At 43.8% G+C, this 16,233-nt stretch overlaps 2 protein-coding genes across 2 annotated transcripts; both read left to right on the top strand.

Moving 5' to 3' along the window:
• The first annotated feature begins 1,561 nt into the window (after positions 1–1,561).
• nkx2.9 (NK2 transcription factor related, locus 9 (Drosophila)) lies at positions 1,562–3,232 on the top strand. The gene is made up of 2 exons (XM_049741225.2): positions 1,562–1,888; positions 2,379–3,232. Exons 1-2 carry the CDS (start codon positions 1,675–1,677, stop codon positions 3,023–3,025), a joined length of 861 nt encoding a protein of 286 aa, XP_049597182.1. The 5' UTR covers positions 1,562–1,674; the 3' UTR covers positions 3,026–3,232.
• Positions 3,233–6,857: 3,625 nt separating this feature from the next.
• Positions 6,858–11,441, top strand: nkx2.1 (NK2 homeobox 1). Its single transcript, XM_049741224.2, has 2 exons — positions 6,858–7,564; positions 9,382–11,441. Exons 1-2 carry the CDS (start codon positions 7,057–7,059, stop codon positions 10,143–10,145), a joined length of 1,272 nt encoding a protein of 423 aa, XP_049597181.1. The 5' UTR covers positions 6,858–7,056; the 3' UTR covers positions 10,146–11,441.
• Positions 11,442–16,233: the final 4,792 nt, after the last annotated feature.

Here is a 16,233-nt window from a genome sequence, read left to right as displayed (position 1 = left end):
CGCGCTGCGCTCCGCTGCCCTGCGCACTCGCTCTTCTGCACTCTCCGTCAGGTTGGTTCCTGCTCCTTGCCTCCGCAGTCTGCAACCAGCTTCGCCTCCTACTCTGTCCTCGACTGGTCCTACCTAAAGAAGAAAAACAAATTGATTTACTGGAGTAAATATATTTTAAAAATAAAGTAAAAGGGACCATACCACCGACTCAGTCGCCCAGCTACATCAGCCAAGCCAGCAATCCAGCTTTCCACCTCCCCTTTCCGCAATTCAATAAAGTCCGTGCAGCACATGGTCGTTCGGTCTCTGCTCGTGACACTGTTCACTTGTATTTATTAAAGCCCAACTGTTTGCATTTGATCTTTGTTTTTGTATGCATTCAAGTACTTATTCAAAAGTAGAGTTTTGATGAAAGCAAAAACACAAAGGTTTTTCAGTGAATAAAAAAATAGCTCACCGGCAAATACATTAATTCTGAAACGACAAATGTGTGCGTGTACTTGCAGGATTTGATATCGATACAGGCGCGCGCACGTGGGCTCCGCCACCCAACTCCTCTTGGGTGGTCGTCCCAGCCAAGGGAGGGCGGGGATCTTACAAAGGAGGAAGATGTCGAGGCCCGTTCAAGTATTTGTTCCACGCGGTCGCCATTTTGCATTTGATTGACGCCCAATGAGCGCCACAATGTGCGTCACGTTGGCAGGATAAGTCCCGACTTGTTCCGTGTTGTCATGGCTCTCAATGGGTGACCCGCACCGCGACGGGGAACCCCCCCCCCCCCCCCCCCTCTTACACACACACACGCAGGCACCCACACACACACACATACACACACACACACACACACTCTATTCCTTCCCCTAAGCTAAATTTTCACTCGTGTGATGCCAGCAGTAGGCCTTGAAATAGTTAACGCTCATTTAAACAGTGCGTCACTAGATTAAAAATCAATGCGTGGTGATGTATTGCATCAAAAACAACAAATTAATATTTCAAAACTGTCCTTCCGTGGGATTCGACCTTAATCCAACAAACCCATGAAGTGTCTGCCGTCACCGTCGTCACGCCTGCGTGCGTAATTGCGTTTTGCGCACATTAGCTGAAAATAACGTACATTTAGTTGAACCAACTCGCTAATTGCTCACTTTGTATACTAATGTTTGACACCTTGTTTGGGCTGAAAAGGAAGGAGGGCTAGTGTCTTTTTTTTTGGGGGGGGGGGGGGGGGGATCTGTGTGTCCTAATAGCACGTTTGGGGCTCTTGTTGTCACTCGCCACCCAAGACGGTGATTCATGGGGGGCGACAATTGTCGTGATGTGTTTGGACGAGCGACGCTAAACGTCTAAACGATGACTTGTGGCTTCCCCGCTCGCATTGTGCCGCCGCCTAGCCGCTCATTCGTCAACACCTCCCGCATCGAGTGACACCAGTGTCGGCATATTTAGCCGCCAAAGAGCGCCTGGGGGGGGGGGGGGGGAGGAGGCAGGGGGGCCGTTATATATAAGCGTGGATGTGTTTGTGTAAACACTGTTGCACCAGCCCGTCAAGTGGACTTGTTGGAATCCCCTCAAGTGCTTACATTTTTTCCTCTCCTGATTATTTATTTGCGCCGAGCAAACACACGGTGGAGCTGGATTTTTTTCCCTATCTGTTTGTTTTTTCTTTTATGGGTGTGCGCGTTCATGGCGGTGCCCACCAAGTTCAGTTTTTCCGTCCGGAGCATCCTAGACCTGCCCGAGTGCCATCCGAAGACTTTTCCCGCGTCCTCATCAACTTTCTCGGTCGCGCAGTCGCCCTTCGCACCCCTCAACTCCATCTCCTCCTCTTGCATCTCCTCATCTTCGTCCTCCTCCTCCTCGTCGTGGATGCTCGACTCGGACCCAAGCTCCTGCATGTGTGAGTGCACCTTTTTCTAACTTCATCCAAGGAATGGGGGGATTGATTAGTCCGTACTTCCATGTCACTCGCCAGGGTGCAGAAAACATTTTATGCATAACAACACAAAAAGATTCGAATTGAATAATGGTCATTATTTCTATGAGTAATAATGGTATATAATTTTAATGGCACTTTTTCATCATTTAGTTTATTTGTGTCGTTAATCTGTATCAGTTGTTTGATTTTGCTTAATGCTTACCTTGCACCTCTGTAATTTAGAAATATATTTGACCACTTTTTTCACTTGACGCAAGCATCGTTTTCACTCTAAGATAGTCCACGTTTTGTAAAAAAAAAAAAAAAATGCAAAAATGTATTTAATTAATTTCTTATTTATTTGCCAATATGTAGTGGACCGCTATGGATTTAGTTGCGTAAATGACATGACACAGACAGTCACGCACACATTTTAAATTGAAAGCTGACATGCGTGCGCCCCTTTTTGTAGCCTGGGATGAAGGCAGCAGCCTCGAGGCGTCTCCGGACTCTACCAAGCCGGACGAGCCGTCGGCGGACGCCGAGCTTCCGTGCGAGGCGGTTTCGGCGGCTGCGGCGGCAGCCAAAAAGAGCAAGAAGCGCCGCGTTCTGTTCTCCAAGTCGCAGACGCTCGCGCTGGAGCAGCGCTTCCGCCAGCAGCGCTACTTGTCGGGCCCCGAGCGAGAGCAGCTGGCCCGCCTGCTCAGCCTGACGCCCACCCAAGTCAAGATCTGGTTCCAGAACCACCGTTACAAGATGAAGAGGGGGCGGGGGGCGGCGGCGGCGGCGGACGACCCGCAGCAGATGCTGCACCCTCCACTACTGCGCAGGCTGGTGGTGCCGATGCCTATGCCGTTGCCGGTACCGGTGCTGCTCGGCGACGGGAAACCCTTTCATACCGCCTACAGCTTACTGGACGGTTCGGGCGGCTGCGCGCAGCCGAGGACGCTCCGCCTACCCCTGGCCGCCTACCCAGGCCTCCAAGGTCTGGTGGGCCTTCAGCCGCCCGCAGCCGTGGCCCTGCCACCCCGCCAGCAGCACTTTGAAAACCCGGCGGCCTCCAGGCTCGCTTGGACGGACTTATGGGGTGACCCGGTCCACTTTGCGCCGTTCAAATGACATGCACGGACTTCACCGCCTCCCTCCCACGCAACTTATAAGATCTCTTTGCACATTTTGTTTTTGAAATGCAGTTAATATAGTTTTGCCTGCAGAGTAATTCGACATCTCTGTGGGCTGTTGTTGACTTTGCTGAATGTGAGCGTCAGTATTATGCAAATTAGAAGCCAATATATTGTTAGGGAAAACGTATCTTTAGGGAATATGTTCCTTAAAATGCTAAATTGTATTATTTCTTTTGTAAAGGAATGCATAAATAAACGATTTTAAATACTGTAAACATTTTTATTTTTTTTAAGAGGCGCCTAAACAGCAATTTAAGGTGGAACAACTTTTTTTTTTTTCAATTAGGTTATTGACGTTGGCACAGGTTATTTGCGCCTAAATAATTTTATGCTACGTTGTTTATATAATATTATTATTTGGGGGACAATGGGTAGTCTTGAAAATGCGGGAAAGACCACTTTACGTTCGCAAAACTAGCTTGTTGAATCGTCCAACTTTTTGCTTTACAAAATGATTGTTTATTATTATTATTATTATTATTATTATTATTATTATTATTATTATTATTATTATTATCATTTTGTTTTGCAAAACACCCCAAAACCTGACGTAATGCGTGTTACTCCAAAAATATTATGATCACACCCCGCTGAAAAATTGGGTTAAGAGCCTTCAATGTGGTCTACTACAGCAGCGCCCGAATTGCTTTTCTGATGTTGAAAAAAGTCATTATGCGGTTTAAAAGCTCTGCAAACATTTCTTTTATTATTATTTAAAGTAAAAAGGGAGCTTCGGCTTTGCTTCAGCATGAGAATAGCACCCCCCCCCCCCCCTCCCCCCAAGCATCCCCGCTCCCTTCAGTGAGGAGGAGGCGAGGCACCCGAGCTGTTGACGTCTGAGCAGAGTCGGATACATAAAACTCGACTCCTTTTCAGACTTTTAAATGCTCAGAGTTTGAAGAGGTTGACTTCTCTTGAGCAGCGCTACAAAATTGCCTGATCGCTGAAGAGAAGCCGCATGCGCTCGATTGAAAACTACTTTTCTGCTTACGGAATCGTAAAAAAAAACAAAATGTTCATTATGACTAAGCTGAGAAAATCAAATGTTGAAAGTTAGATTAAATACAACTCAATTGAGCCAACTTTCTGGGTCGGTCCAATTTTTAACCTAGCACTTTTGAGGATGAACTGCTACTTGTTAAACAATTTTCAATATGAGGCTTAAAGTAGAAAAAGTGTGATGAAAATGTCGAAGAGAATCGGCGGTTGGATGAAAATCTGCTTTTGGAATCGCCGGGTCATAAATAACCCATAACGTTCCTCGAGAGCAGAATTAAGAGAAGCAAGGATCAGAAGACATCTTTGTGCAGCTTTCATCACCAGGAGACTGGAAAGCTCCTTTGTAACCGCGTGGAATGGGTGTTTAAAATGATGTGGGCGTTAAAGCTGGGGGTTAGTGTTGCGGGGGATCGGGGGGTCGGGTGGTCTCGTGTTTTCCCGCCCCCCAATAATGTTGTTTGCTCGTCCTGTGACCTCGCAGCCCATCGTCCCTGTCACCTGGTCCTTTGTGGCCCTCGCTGGGGCCACCTTGCATCACATATGGAGGGAGGGGGCCCTCTTTTTGTGCCCCCCCCCTCCTGAATGCACCATTGTCCCCCCTCCCCTTTCGACCCAGGAGGGGGATCTGCAGAGGGAACAGACAAAATGTTTAGTGTTTCAATTTGCGCGATGTTTAATCAGTGGCTGCCTGCGAGCAATTTATGAGCGCGGCGGCCACAATGCCGTTGTGGGTGTGAGCATGATGGGGGCGGACAAAGACAAGCTTTCAGGGGTTGCTATTGGTGTCTTCCAGGAATTGGCGGCGGCTCGCCGGCTCATCCCGTCCGGCTGTTGACTCGCTCCAGCACCCTCTTTTCACGCCACTTCATGAGACGGGGGTGATGTGACGAGTCGGTCCTTGTAATGTTCCTCGAGAGCCGAAGACTGGTGGTTTGATAAGTTTATAAGAGCTGAATCATGCGTTTTTCAGCTTTACACTGATAATTATCGGCATGTATATACATTGGCGGTCTAATTTCTTATGAAACATGAGTCATTTTGGTAGCTGTTTTGTCTAAGATTCAAGATTCAAGAGTTTTTTATTCGCCATGTTCGAGCGTGCCAAACAAGGAATTTGACTTCGGTAAATCACAGCCTCTGTTCAACATTTAGGTGACTAACAACAACACTCGGGACATGTGAAAAATGGAAGATATTCTCAAACATCCCCTGATCTTAAACTCCCAAGAGGGCAAGGAAAAACTCAAAACTCCAGCTAGGGGAAATGAGAAACCTTGAGAAGAGACCACAGATGGGAGGGTCCCTCTTCTAGGATGACCAGGCTGCAATGGATGCAGAGAGGACACATAGTACAAACAGTGTAGACAACAAAGGTGTGGAGAGCAGGATGTTATTGCACAGTAATGACTCTGAGACTCTAAGAGTGGTGTGAGTTCATCAGAGCGACAGCCTGGGGGAAGAAGCTGTCTCTGTGTCTGCTGGTTTTAGTGTAACAGGTGAGAAAATACCAGAAGAAGACTGACCGATGTTTAACAGTGCTTCTCTAGTAAAAGTGATCCGGGATGGACAGCAGAAGACACAGAAAACACACAAACAAGTGAGACGCCTGGTTCACTCAAATCCCCGTTCGTTGATCAGTTTAGGGAGCGTTCAATGACCGCTTACAAAGTAGGACATCTCAACTTCAGAGCTGGGAAGAACCAGGGAGATAAAAGTACTATTGCTTGAGCTTTTTATTTACAGGTGGGCGCACGTCCCTCTTTGCCCACCAGGTAGAGCCCTAACACCGCCTTTGGTAGCGGGAAACGTCAACGGTCTGCAATGGCGCTTTTCTCCACTAGGGGGCAGACGTTTAACGCAAATTTACTACACTAAATCCTCGTGTGACGCAGGGCTGTTTGGTGTGACGTCACTGATATGCTTGACCCGTTTTGAGCCATTTGAGTTTCGACCTACTCCGGATGAGAAAATAGAAGACTACATTTTCTTTCTTCATGAACAGAAATAGCATTTTGTAAAATATAAAAATAGAATTTAAAACATCCTAACATCCTAACAAAAGAGTAAATATATTTTTGCATTTTTTTCTACTAGAAAATAAAATTAGAAAATACAAGGTAATACATGTTTGTTGCTTACAAATAGAAAATAATGTTTCAAAATAGAAACAATTTCTGATACTCAAAGAAGCAAAAATATATACAATGATGAAACAAAAATGTTTTTTGTAATATGGAGATATGGAATAAAACAGTTTAACTCCTCATAATTGCCATTCCAAAATATAAACGGGAGTTTTATTATTCAAAATGACGAAACAAATTATTAATCATCCGTTTTTCCATATCAAATAAAATATCGCATTCAAAATTACTTGACTATAATATAGAAGATGAATCTTATTATTCTCAAGAGAAGTGTATATATATTTACAATGCAAGGATACAGTGTGAAAAATATTAGAAAATGGAAAATATTTTCAAACTCAATTGTAAATTAAACAATATTTTTGTCGAAAAATGGAAAATTAAAAATGGCAACTTTCTGTCCTCAGGACCCACTGTCACGGGTGCACGTGGGCGGTCTATTAAAAACAGACCGTGAAAGGAGTGAGTGGTTCTGTTCTCAAGTCTGCGGAAGACGAAGAAGTGGTCCACGCAAGACAGCCCACTGTGGCTGCATGTCTCGTGCTGCTCATCAAGAGGCCCTCAGCAGTCAGCGCAGGTAATAAAGTGCCGCGCTGACGTCACCACAGCCCCCGCCCCCACCTCCTCCCTCCTCCGCCTTAAACGTGTGCTGCGTGGACCCCCCGAGCCAGCCACGGCCAGCTCCCACTCCACCCAATTAACAACAACCAGAAGGACTTGCAACAACCACTACAAGACGAGGGACATTAAAAAAAAAGGGGAAAAAAGAAAAGAGAAAAACACAAGTAGAAGAGAAAGAGGAGACCCCCCAGGACAAATAATGTCGATGAGCCCCAAGCATACGACCCCCTTTTCCGTGTCCGACATCCTGAGTCCACTGGAGGAGAGCTACAAGAAGGCGGCCGCCGCCGCCGCCGCCATGGAAGCCGCCGGCGTTGGAGCGGTGGTGGCGGCCAACAACAGCGGCAACAACTTGGGGGGCTACCGGCAGCTGCAGGGGTCCCAGGCGGCCATGCAGCAACAGCAGCAGCAACAACAGCAGCAGCAACAGCAGCCCCACCATCATCATCATCATCACCATCACCACCTGGGGCCCAACGCCGGTGGTGGCGGCGGCGCTGGCGGCGGAGCTGGCGGCACCGTGTCTTACCACATGAGCGCCGCCGGGGTGCCACAGTTGTCCCATGCCGCCGCCGTCAGCGCGGTGGGCGGCTACTGCAACGGCAGCGTGGCCGGTGACCTGGCGCCCTACCAGGACGGAGTCAGGGCGGCCGCCGCCACCGGATGGTACCCGGCCAACCCCGCCGCTGACCCACGCTTCTCTACGAGTGAGTTCACGCGCACACGGGCGCCACTTGACATTTAAACATTTTTTTTTTTTTTTTTTTACGGAACATTTCAAGGATCAAAAAAGTCTATATTTGGTCAAAATGAAAAATAATACACTTTCATTGAAAATTACATTTATTTAAATTGCAAGGTTTTAATATTTGTACCCTTTATTCTTTTTCAAAACTAGAAAATATTGCAGTTTTTATTCACAACAACGTCTTAACAATAAAAAATAAATAAAACAACTGCAAATTAACCGATGTTTATCATTTAAGACTGCATTTTTATCATTTAAACATTTTAGACGTCTATATTTTACGATGTGAAAATAGAAAATGATACCGTTTTTCCAATTTATAGTAAAAGAAAAATTATTGTAAAGTTATATTTATCTATATATAGATATAAACTGCCTTCAAATTTTTAATTCATATACTAACAGATTTGAAATGATGATTATTGAACTAATTGCAAGAAAAGTAGAAAGTAGAAAGTAGAAAACTATAGTTATTTACCGTGTTAACTTTTCAAAACTAAAGACAAATACATTTTTATTTTTTACAGCTGCAACAAAACATTTTCATTTGCTAGTTTTTGATTATTTGACAAGTTTTTATTATTATTGTTCAATAATACCTCTATTGTTAAAGATTGATAGTACATACTGTAATACAACAAAATTGAAGAGGAAAAAATATTTTTTGTGATTTTCTAATAAAAATAGTGTTTATGATTGAAAACTACGAAATAAAACAAAGTATTTATTCATTCAAAAATAAAAAATATATATTTATTTACATTATTTATTTTATTTACAACTACAATATACAATCAAGCAATTTATATAGAATATTTACCAAGTAAAAATATAAAATACATATTTTACACCATGAAAAAAATGTTTTTCATACTTATACTTTTTTAAAACAGACACATTTCCATGAAATTATGTGACGATTAAATTAAACTAATTATTAATGAAACAACAAAAAACAGTGAATTGACGTTTTTGAAAGGGGGGGGTGCTTCACGGGAGCCCAAAACTTGGCCCACTGACAAGGCTTCTCACACCTCTCATGTCCACCCCCATGTACACACCTGTCTATGTCTATAGGGTTATTATTGCTATTATTATTATTGGTGGTGGTGTGCGTTTAAAACGTCTATAGTTTAATCTGTTCATTACACACACATAATTAGATTGTGGTAAAATGAGGTCCATCTTTAAAATAATCAGTGTTAATATAATGTAATTTAATCAAATGCAACCAATGTACATTTTTTAATCAAATTCTATCAAAATTCTTTTTTCAGCCATATACGTGAATTGAATTTTGTTGCTAAAAGTGGATTTATACTCCCCCCTGTAAAATATTGAACCTAATCCCAAACAAATTTATTGTTAAACTTAATGTTTTTTTGTTGTTTTTGTTTGTTTGTTTGTTTGTTTGTTTGTTTGTTTTAACAAATGAGGTTTTCTTATCATCACAATTATAAATCTGAGTACTTTTGAGATATATGTGCAAATTTGCTACTCAAAGTGTAATATGTGAACTGGAAACACGAGTCTGTTGGATAGAGTAAAAAAAACACAATACCAGCAACATGGGCTTTGGTTGCACGCTTTAAAATCTGCCCTCAACTTAAATATCACACTAAATAAAATTAAGTTGGTGGAACTTGATTTTATTGTTGTCTTTTTATTTTTTTTAAACAGGTAAAGCCAACAACTTTTTTCCAGTGTGTGCATGTTTTGAGATGTTTGAACTGACGAGCGCGCGCGTGTGTCTGTGTGTGCGCGTGCCCCTCACAGTCTCCCGCTTCATGCACGGTTCGTCGTCGGCCATGAGCATGGGCGCCATGGGCGGGCTGGGCTCCCTGGCGGAGGCCCACGCCAAGGGCATGCATGGCTCGCTGAGCGCCGCGGTGCCGCGCCGGAAGCGCCGCGTGCTCTTCTCGCAGGCCCAAGTGTACGAACTGGAGCGCCGCTTCAAGCAGCAGAAGTACCTGTCGGCCCCCGAGCGCGAGCACCTGGCCAGCATGATCCACCTGACGCCCACCCAGGTCAAAATCTGGTTCCAGAACCATCGCTACAAGATGAAGAGGCAAGCCAAGGACAAGGTGTCGCAGCAGCAGATGCACCAGCAGGAGGGCGGCTCAGCGTCGGCTTGCCAGCAATCACAGCAGCAGCAGCAATCGCCCCGCAGGGTGGCGGTTCCGGTTCTGGTTAAGGACGGCAAGCCGTGTCAAGGGAGCGGGCCGACGGCGGGGCAGCAGCAGCAACAGCACCACCACCATCAACATCATCACAACCACGCTCACAACCAGCACCCGCACGGGCATCCGCAACAGCAGCAGCAGCAAGCCGCCAACGTGATGCTAATGTCCGGCCAGCAGCAGGCGAGCAGCGCCGGCCACTCTCCGGAGTTGGTGGCCGCCGGTGCACCGCCGCTGTCTGCCAGCCCGCCAGCGCTGCACGGCGGCCAAGTGGGCGGACTGTCGCACCTCAATTCGCCCGCAGCTGAGTACGGAAGCGCGTTGCAGTGCTCGGCGCTCTTGTACGGCAGGACGTGGTGACCAAAAAGGGGGCACAAATGCGACTTCCTCAAGTAATCGCACATTTTCAAAAACAAACATTTTTGAGGAAAGGATTTTTTCCGGACTCGCTTTTTCTACCGCAACTTGTGGGATTTATTTATGTAAATTATATTAGCTCCAACATAGATTTACATTAGCTGCCTTTTTTTTTTTTTTTTCCTTGTCGCGCCCCTTCCTCATGTAAAAAGTTGGAATTTTCAGCTCTATTGTACAGTTTTTTTTCTGTTGGGACAATCTTGCTGTCATTTGGTTTGGTATTTGTACGTTTATATGTAAATTATCATAGACTTAACACGGGAAAAATAGTCTTATTAATAAATTATGGAAAGGTGACCTTCCCCTACACCTCTCTCCCTCATTTGAGGAATGTGCTGCCAAAGTGGACCTTACAATCTGTTTTTTAAAAAAAAAGAAATATTAAATACAAATAGTACTGCAATAAAAAAACATGATGACAAAATCATAGATGTAACAAAACTTAACAAAATAGTATCTTCATTAGTGTTAGAATTCAAAATTCACTTGTATTTATTTGTAATTCATTTGAACTGCCCCATAACAGTTGCCACACTTTAATTTATTAAAGTTGAATGTTACATTTTTGTATTACTAAACATGTATTTTGTTTTGTAACCAGTAAAAACAATATTGTAAGGGACATACAGAACATATCAATGATTTTATATTGTATGTTGTTTCCGTCCTGTTTTTCATACAATTAGGATGACAACTCGAGCTTGAAAAACACGTTTCTAGTATTACTACTAGAATACAGTACATCTTTATTCAGATAGCACATTCACAACAGCTGTCACAAACATTAATGAAATATTTTCTAACAAAAAAATTCAAAATAATAGGCCAGGATCTTATCAGTACTGTAATTCATTTTTAAGTATTTGTTATTAAAACAAAAAACTCCAAGTGCTTTGACAGAACATTTTTTTTTTTAAGTCCTTTCATTTCTTCGGCACAGATTGACGTGTTGACGGCAAACTCACGTGAAACGTTTCATCACGGAGGAGCAAACAGCAAGTCCATTCTTGGGCTTTTGTGTTAGGGCGGGTCCGTTTGCTCGGTCAACTCGAGCTTTTTGTTGCCTTTGTCTTTCAATGTTACTTTTTTGGGTGCGTGAGTCGACGCACATCAAACAGCAGCTTATCGCAGGCTAAACGCCATCTTATCACCAATCAATCAATGCTGGGAGAGATCACTAGCAAAGCAAATATTTGTTTTCTTTTTTATATACTTTGAATTGGACCCTGTTTTTTACATATATATATAAAAAATTCAAGGTGTTTGAGAAAAAAATTCTAAAAAGCTTTATTCATCATTAAGGGCAAGGGGAACTGGCGAATGGGCGGGGTGGGGGTCAGCCACTCTCTCGCCACCTAACAATGTGGTTGCCAGGCAACGCGGCTCGGTGCAGGTCGTCTAATTTCAGGGTGGAAATAGCTTTTCAATTTCGTGTTGACACATACAATCGTTACAAAATGACCCGTGGAACAAGCACGCGTATAATGTCAAACGTGTTCGCGTGATATGATCCATATATCCTTTTACTGCGTTGCCCTTTGACTTAAAGCAGAATTTATATGCTCATTTTTACAATAATAGAGACACAGGCTTTGGAATCTTACCTTATTTTGGTCAATTTGTTTGTTTGTTTGTTTGTTTGTTTCATTACATCATTTTTGTTACTCTATTGAACTGCTTAGATGGTGAATTGTAATCCACGCTTTGCACTATATCAAATTTTTCATATTTGCGATATGTTATCCCCTTCCCCCGTTTGGTGGCCCTGAAGAACACACACACACGTACACACGCGCACATACACACATACACGCACACACACACACACACACCTAAACATAACTGCAAAAAAAAAACCCCACAAAAACAAAGAATTAAAGAAAAATTAAATCCAACAAGAAACAAAAATGTTGGGGCAAAAATGTAGTAAAACCTACCATTTATTTGGAATAAGTGGTTCTTAAGTTAGGGCGGCTCGGTGGCGCACTGGGTAGCACGTCCGCCTCACAGTTAGGAGGGTGCGGGTTCGATTCCACCTCCGGCCCTCCCTGTGTGGAGTTTGCATGTTCTCCCCGGGCCCGCGTGGGTTTTCTCCGGGCACTCCGGTTTCCTCCCACATTCCAAAAACATGCTTGGTAGGCCGATTGATCACTCCAAATTGTCCCTAGGTGTGAGTGTGAGTGCGATTGGTTGTCTGTCTCTGTGTGCCCTGCGATTGGCTGGCAACCAGTTCAGGGTGTCCCCCGCCTACTGCCCGATGACGGCTGGGATAGGCTCCAGCACGCCCGCGACCCCCGTGGGGACTAAGCGGTTCAGAAAATGGATGGATGGATGGATGGATGGGTTCTTAAGTTATGGTGATGTAGCAAATTCTTGTCAACAGTCATCAGTAATGTGTGATTCACAATTTTTGTGTCAGATCCCTAAAAAACATTGTTCTTTGTGTCAGTTTTTCCCAATTCGTTGCAAAAATGATTTTTCGATGCTTGACTCCTTGTTATACACCTGTAATTGTTTATTACCAAGTAGCATCACTAATTTGTTCCACGCGTGTTCTCGATTCATTTTATTGCAAAATTGTAGCATAACCTACAACGTTGTTGCCCCAACTTGCTTTTTTGAAACTTGAGGATATGCTTTTGTTTGGTCCAAGGTGACAGCAATGTGACTGGCGGAGAAAGAGCGGGAGCAAATTCCCAAGGCTGTTTCACTCCTTCTGGGGTCAGCAATCAAATATTGGAGCCACTCGGTGCTGGCGACCTTTTGTTCAACGTCGGCAAATATGTAAATTTGCCAATTGAAGCCGGTGGAAAGGGCAGGTCGTCAAGGTTTGGTGTCTCGGCTTTACAAGCGCAACGACCTCCAAGGACGCATTGGCTTTGCCGTTTACGCCTTTAACTTGAATAAACTGAGCAAAAGTAGAGGATGAATGTAGCGGATTACAAATGAAGCCTCCAAATATGTAATTTTTACTCTTCTTTTCATTGCAAACTCGTGGAATCCTTCGAACATAGATTGCAACAAGTGGCCCTATAAATTTAGCTTATTCCGCTTGCGTGCAGCATAGCAACAAAATGCCGCGTCACCATGTTTGGTTTGAAACTGTTGGATTTTGTCCACAATTTAGGGAGCGCGTTATCTGCGCCTCACGGCAAAGCCATTGCCAATCACCTGTTATCCAATTTACTCACTGCGTGCACGTTTGATTTCTTCAGATTTAGGAAAATGCTAAGACACTGAAGCAGAAATTAGACTCACACAGGTTGGTTGAGTTCAATCACAATTCTTGTTCAAAAAGCTCTGTTTTCAGGAAAGTACAATACAGCGCTGGGCCCTTCAAGAGCGGAAAGTCTCCATTCAGAAAAGGCAACGCTCAAGGTTCTTTGGTTAGCTTATATCAGCTGCACATGCCAGTGTGGGCCGAGTTTGATGGGTGATGAGTCTTTGGGGTGGGGCAAGTTCGCCATGGGAGTGGGTGCTGGTTATAGGCGATTCGGTGTGTGTGGGGGCTGTTGTCTTCCATCCCGTCCTTCGGCCTTGGCGATCATCTTTGGCCGAGTCCTTGGCTGGCTCCCTCTGGCACCTGCTGGTTTTATCTCCACGTGACCTTCCTGTGAACATTCTTCTCCAATCTTGGACATACACTGTCGTACCTCATTCTTTCAATTTTGTCATTTTGTACGAAATTATGTTAGCTTTTGGCTGTGACATCATTAATCTATTGCTGTTCTTTTGATACTTCATGTCTTTGCTTATTCTTAGTTTAATCATGCTTCCAACCGTATCTTTTCTTTGTTAGGCAAAATATTTCCCTCTGTGCAGAGCGTTCAGTCGTAATCAAAAACTGGCGTCTAGCATTAGTCAAAACATAAGATACAATCAAGTACTGAACGGTCAAGACGACTCTGGCCGTGTCCATGATTTAGAGAAAAAACATCAGGCATGCATTACACAGTTCCTTAAGGGTCATTAAGCTATTTAGGCAATATATCGAAAGTCATTTGTTATTTCAAAGTGCTCAGAAATATATTTCAGATCATAAAGTTATAAAAACCTTTCTCATTACCAATTATCAAAAATGTCTAGTTATGTCTTCTTTATTGATTTGGTGTGTAGGTATAATTATAAAGTGTTTCTTTTATTGATTTAATATGTGAATATACTTTTCTGCTTATGTACTTTATTCAATGAGGTTTGAGCATATCTGTTTTTGTAGCTAGGTAGGACTTTTTGTATTTCAACCTCATTCCTTCAAAACCCAGGTTCAACTAATTGACATCAAACCACCTTTTTTCACGTTGCCATTGCTGGCTGGCTTGTTTCAACCAGCAAAAGTTTTTGGCTGGCTCTTTCAGAGCAGCACGTATGAGCGCTACCAGCTAGCTTAAACAAGCGAAGGAAGGAAAGAAGTCTGCATCAGCATGTCTGGTGAATAACATATTTTATTTCAAGTTTTTATTAAAAGAAAAAAAACAAGAGTAGGCATAACGTAGTCGACATGTGAAAATTGTTCAAATAATGTTTGCGCACGCTAACTGTGGTGAACTGCTGGTGCTCCAAGCGATTCAAGTGCTGTTTTTTTATTCTCAACTAAGCCAACGCAAGTGTTTGCATTGTTGTGGCACCATTGTGTGTGTGTGTTTGTGTGTGTGTGTGTGTGTGTGTTGCACCTGTTGCGCAGCTGTCCTTCAGAATAGCGTCCTTGTTGCATACGTCTTTTGCTTTACGGCTCATGAACGAACAGTTGCTTATATTAATTCAGTTTTATTTTGAAATGTAACCATCCATTCCATAGGCTATAGTGAGTTAGCTTTCCTGGGTGCATGCTATACTTTTTGTTAGCAAGGGGGTTGGGCAAATATTTGTGGTGAATTGAGGCTGTTCGCTTCCGAGCTTGGTTCCTAAAGCCGACAACAAGTGAGTGTTGACTGTATTGTGTTCCATTATTGGTTTCATTGTCAAACAGAGCCGTACAGATTGCCGCCCTCTCATCCCAATGCACAAGTGCGCTCTCCAAATTCCGCGAGGGCTCGCCGCGCATTTGCATCCCATCAGCCTACAAGCTCATTCAGCTCATGGCCGCCCGCTTTGCAGTGGGAATGCCTTCCATCGCTCTGCGCAGCTTTTATTGGGAGAAATGCAGGCTGGGCCCAAAAGGAGGTGGGCTCCAATTTTCACGAAGGAAGGACGCAACGAAGGGAGCGAAGTAGGTGGTGGCAGGAAACAACGGAGGGATTAAGAAAGGACATAGGAAGGATGGAAAGGACAAAGGATCTATGGAATGTATGTCGAAAGGAAGAAAAAAAGGAACGGGAGAACCAAGGAAGTGTGAATGGAAAGAAGGAAGTAATGGAGGAATGATGAAGTGAAAGTCAAAATGATAAGGATGTAAGAAAGATAAGAAAAGAAAAGATATGACAAAGGAAGGAGGAAAGGAAAGTTGGAAGAAAGGGATGGATGGAAGGAATGATAAAAAGACATACGGAGTACAAAAAATGAAAAGAAGGAAGGAAGGGAGAAAGGCGTTCACAAGACAAATTTCTAATTAAAAGAAACCTTCTAATTTGAAACCCTGACTTCAAACCCTACCCTTCCACTTGAAACCCAAACTACTTTAAGAAAAGCAATCAGATTGAGACCCTTCTCCCAAGCAGATGCCGCAAGTCTGCGTTCTGCCAGTGAACGCCTCATAATCAAGCATGTGGCCCTCTGTACCGCCCCCCCCCCCCCCCCATGGGTCTGTGTACAGTATCGCCCGGGGGTCCTTTGGGGGTTCATTGGGGGCTAACAAGGCATGACTAAACGGGTTAAGGCCACACTTTCTCTGTCAGCACCCCGCTGAGATAACTGGAGATTAAATGAGCCCATCAATGGCCTGGCGAGGGCATCAGTCAAAGGGTCAAAGGGAATTGACACACGCACCTCCTCCCGATAAACAAGAATTGTGTCAGGATCCAAATGTTTTAATTTTCTTCAACCACTTCACCAAATCAAATTGAGTAAATTCAAGACAGCATTTTTTTTCAGTGTA

This window comes from Syngnathus scovelli, chromosome 14, assembly GCF_024217435.2.
Source record: "Syngnathus scovelli strain Florida chromosome 14, RoL_Ssco_1.2, whole genome shotgun sequence".
NCBI lineage: Eukaryota > Metazoa > Chordata > Actinopteri > Syngnathiformes > Syngnathidae > Syngnathus > Syngnathus scovelli.
This window is presented reverse-complemented; position numbering and strand designations above follow the sequence as displayed.